Here is a 4,216-nt window from a genome sequence, read left to right on the forward strand (position 1 = left end):
TTAAAAATATTCCAGGCAACTTGACTTCTACGTATATATACAGAGAGAAGGACAGATAAACGAACAGATAGAAAAATACATATAGAGCTGGGGTTGTGGCTGAGTGGTAGAGTGCTTACCTAGCATGCGTGAGGCACTGGGTTCGATCCCTGGCACCACATAAAAATAAAAAAACAAAATAATGGTATTGTGTCCATCTACAACTAAAAAAAATTTGAAAAAGAAAAATACATATAAATGAAATTATATGCTACGTGATTTTTTTTTTTCAGACAGGGTCTCCTTATGTTATTCTTATGTTACTCATGCTGGCCTAGATTTCCTGGGCTAAGCAGCCTTTCTGCCTCAGTCTCCAGTCTGCTGGGACTACAGGCGTGCACCACTGTGTGTGGCTTTACCTGATGATTAACAGAGGTAATATTTTACTAATGGTGAACTGGGTGCATTCTGTTGTTTCCCTCCTTTTCTCCAAACTCTAGGGACTTAATATATTCATAAATGTGTTAAAAAACAAGATGAATTCTCAGAGATTGTGAGAAAGTTCTGACTAAAATCAGCTGAGACTGAATTGAAGGGGTAATGCAGTCTAGTGTACATCTGCGAATCCAACAAATCCAACATATATTGCTGCCACAAGAAGTAGGAGCTGGGCATGGTGGTATATATTCCTGTAATCCCAGTGATTTGGGAAGTTGAGGCAGGAGGATTGCAAGTTTGAGACCAGCCTCATGAACTTAGCGAGGCCCTTTATCAAAATAAAAATAAAAGGGCTGGGGATGTGGCTTATTGGGTTTAAACCCTTTCACACACACACATACATACAAAAAAAAAAAAAAAAAAGGAAGGAAGAAAAAGGAGTGGGAGCTCCATTCTCATATTGCAGGTTGGAAGCTGGAAGCAAGAAGATGACTTGATATGGAAGCTGGAACAGTACAATGAAGTAGCACCCCGGCCAATTCTTCCTGAACCCCATCCTGGCCTCCCTTCTGTAAGTCATGTTACTGTAACCACTATCTCCAGACAGGACTAGTGTCTCAGAGAGAGAGAGTATTCTTTAAGTGGCTGGCAACATAAGGGAGAAATGTGAAACCTGTTAATGTGGGACACTGGCTGTGGAGGCATCTTTTCTTGTATCATACTTTATCCACCTTTCAGTGTCACTGAAAACTACATGGAAAGTAAGTTCCCACAACCAAATAAATCATCACCTCCCTTAACTACACTCCAAGATTATCTCCCCACATCAAGAAAGTTTCAATCTAATAGGAATCTCAGTGGAAAAAACAGACTCATGGTGAAGAATATTCATACACATGAGCAGCTCCTTGAAGTAGAGTTAAAACAACAACAGTAACTAAAAAGCAAAACAGACGAACTTCACTTAAAAAACAAAGCTAATAGAATTGGAACAAACCTCTAGAAAATGCATAGATAATATTGTTCAGGAGGTGCTCTGGTATTGCATCCATGAAGCAAAACAGGCATTATAGAAAGGAATCAGTAAGATGTGGTGGCACATGCACACAATCCCTGCTATGGGGAGACTGAGGCAGGAGGATCACAAATTTGAGGCCAGATTGGGCAATGTTGTAAGATCCTGTCTCAAAACAAAACTGGAGATGCAGCTCTGAGATAGAATGCTCCTGAGTTTAATTCCCAGTTCTGAAAAAAGAAGAGAAAAGAAAAACCCGAATTGGAGATCTTGAAAATGAAAAACAGTTTTGAAATAAGTCACTGAATGGGCAGAATGAATTACAGAGTAGATAAACTGAAGAATGAATTAATGAACTGGATGACTGTAGAGAGAAATTTTCCCAGAATGCAATAAGAAAGGGAAATAGATGGAAATATGAAAGAGGATTTAGACAACATGGTAGATGTACGTGTGCTAATTCCAGTCAAATGGGAGTGTCAAGAGAAATTGGAGAAACTTGGGAAGATCCTGTCTCAAACAAATACAACAACAACAACAACAAACCAGGCACTTAGAGATGTAGCTCAGTGGTAAAAGCACCAACAGGATTCAATCTCCAGGATCTTTTTAAAAAAAGAGAGAGAGGGTAAGAGCAAGCCATTGGAGGGGAAGATATGGCAAAAATACTTTATGCTGCAACTCTAATCCCTCTTTCTTGCTGGCCAGTCTTTCTCCCACTTATAGAGGCCGAAAATGTCCACACATTGCTTTTCCAGCTTTTCCAGCTGGGTCGAGGAAGTGTGACTCAGGTCTGATCAATGGGATTTGACAGGAATTCTGCTAGGAGACTTACATGAAAGTAAGTATTTCCTCATAATACTAAGAGATGCACAAGGAGAAATTGCTTTCCTTTGTTTGAATCTTGTGTGAACAATCTGGAGCTCCAAGGGTCATCTTGCACCCAAATGGAGATGAAAGCCCTGCTGAGAGCGTCAGAATAGGACAGATGGCCTTGGTCGTTGTACATTTTTAAATATTAATCCAAAGTATGTTTTAGATGTGGTAGATAACCTTGTTTGATTGTTACATGTCTATTAATTTTGTTTGTCTTGCTTTTCATAGAAATAATGTTGATGTAATCAAATTTGTGTTTTGTATGTGCTTTTGAAGTTTTTTCCTGTTTCCAAATTACAAAGTTCATCTGACATTTTTATGCAGTTAATTCTATAGGTTTCATTTCATAGTCCTTTAATTTATTTGAAGTTCATCTGGACAGATGATGATAGATAGAGATCCAGTTTTATTTTTCTTCATTTAGTGAACCAGTTTTTCCAACTTCACCTAATAAATGCTCTCTTCTTTGTCCATGGGGTCTGTGATGCTTCCTCTATTAGTCCATTTTATGTTGCTAAAGACACAGCAGATTGGGTAAAGTTTTAACTGATGGAAGTTTATTTTGGCTCATGGTTCTGGAAAGTCCAAGGTTGAGGGGTCACATCTGGTGATGGCCTTATTACTGGCAGAGTCCCACAGAGTCCCAGGAGGATCACATGTCTGTCCTCTGATTGCTGCCTCTCCACAGTATTCATTGTGGCTTCCACCCTAAACATGTCATTGGATTAAGTTTCCACCCTTCTGTACCTCACTGTAGGAATTAAACTCCAACTTGAGTTTTGAAAGGAACAAATGGTATTCAAACCATAGCTAAGCTAATGCTTATTTATTTTATATCAAGTTCCCATATATCCGTGATTCCTTCTGAGAATTCTCTACTTTGTTCCATTGGTCTATGACCTTGTAATATGTCTTAATATTTGACCCCCCCTTTTGTTGTTATTATTTTTTAAAAACTTGAATTTTATTGGAATTTACAGACTGGGAAACAAGTACTGAACAGAATGAATAAGAAAAAAGCCCATACATGGGCTGGGGATGTGGCTCAAGTGGTAGTGTGCTCGCCTAGCATGGGTGAGGCACTGGGTTCGATTCTCAGCACCACCTAAAAATAAAAAAAATAAAGTTATTGTGTCCACCTGAAACTAAAAAAATAAATATTAAAAAAAAGCCCATACAAGTCATGTAAAAGTGACATTTTCAGAGCATTAAACAACAACAACAACAACAACTTGGACTGTGATTGTAGCTCAGTGATAGAGTACTTGCCTAGCATGTGTGTGAGGCACTGGGTTCGATCCTCAGTACCACATAAAAAACAAATAGAATAAAGGTATAAAAATATAGTAATATTTAAAAAACTGGAGAAAAAGCAGATTACTGAGAACAACAACAAAAAAGAATCTTACTGACATCTGACATTTCATCAGCAACATCAGATACAAGAAGGCAATGGAGCATAGAACTTTTTTTTTTTTTTTAATATTTTATTTTTCGGCAGACACAACATCTTTGTATGTGGTGCTGAGGATGGAACCCGGGCCGCACGCATGCCAGGCGAGCGTGCTACCGCTTGAGTCACATCCCCAGCCCCAGGAGCATAGAACTTTATGAACTTTTTTATTTTGTTTTTCTAGAAAACTTCATGAGATACCTTTAACTCAAGCCTGATAGCAGCAGCTGCAGGGAGACAAGAAAATTGAAATGCTCTCTTTGCCCAGAAGCTTTACAAAGTATCTATACCTTGGGTGGAAAACCAAAAGAAATGTGTAAATAAAATAATCAAGCCCTAACCGCACCCCCACCACCACTTTTTTTTCTAGTACTGATGATGGAACCTGGGGGCACTCTACCACTGAGCTACATTTCTAGCCCTTTTTTTTTTTTTTTGAGACAGGGTATCTCTAA

The 4,216-nt window shown here is 38.6% G+C and overlaps 1 protein-coding gene across 1 annotated transcript in view; it reads left to right on the forward strand.

Annotated features, from left to right (window-relative positions):
* The first annotated feature begins 2,144 nt into the window (after positions 1–2,144).
* Positions 2,145–4,216, forward strand: part of Psmd11 (proteasome 26S subunit, non-ATPase 11) — a 62,803-nt gene continuing 60,731 nt past the window's right edge. Inside the window, exon 1 of the mRNA XM_048794882.1 lies at positions 2,145–2,273. Within this exon, the coding sequence (XP_048650839.1) occupies position 2,273 (1 nt within the window). The 5' untranslated portion in view covers positions 2,145–2,272. The remainder of the gene's footprint in view (positions 2,274–4,216) is intronic.

The sequence above is a fragment of the Marmota marmota genome, unplaced genomic scaffold (assembly GCF_001458135.2).
Source record: "Marmota marmota marmota unplaced genomic scaffold, marMar, whole genome shotgun sequence".
NCBI lineage: Eukaryota > Metazoa > Chordata > Mammalia > Rodentia > Sciuridae > Marmota > Marmota marmota.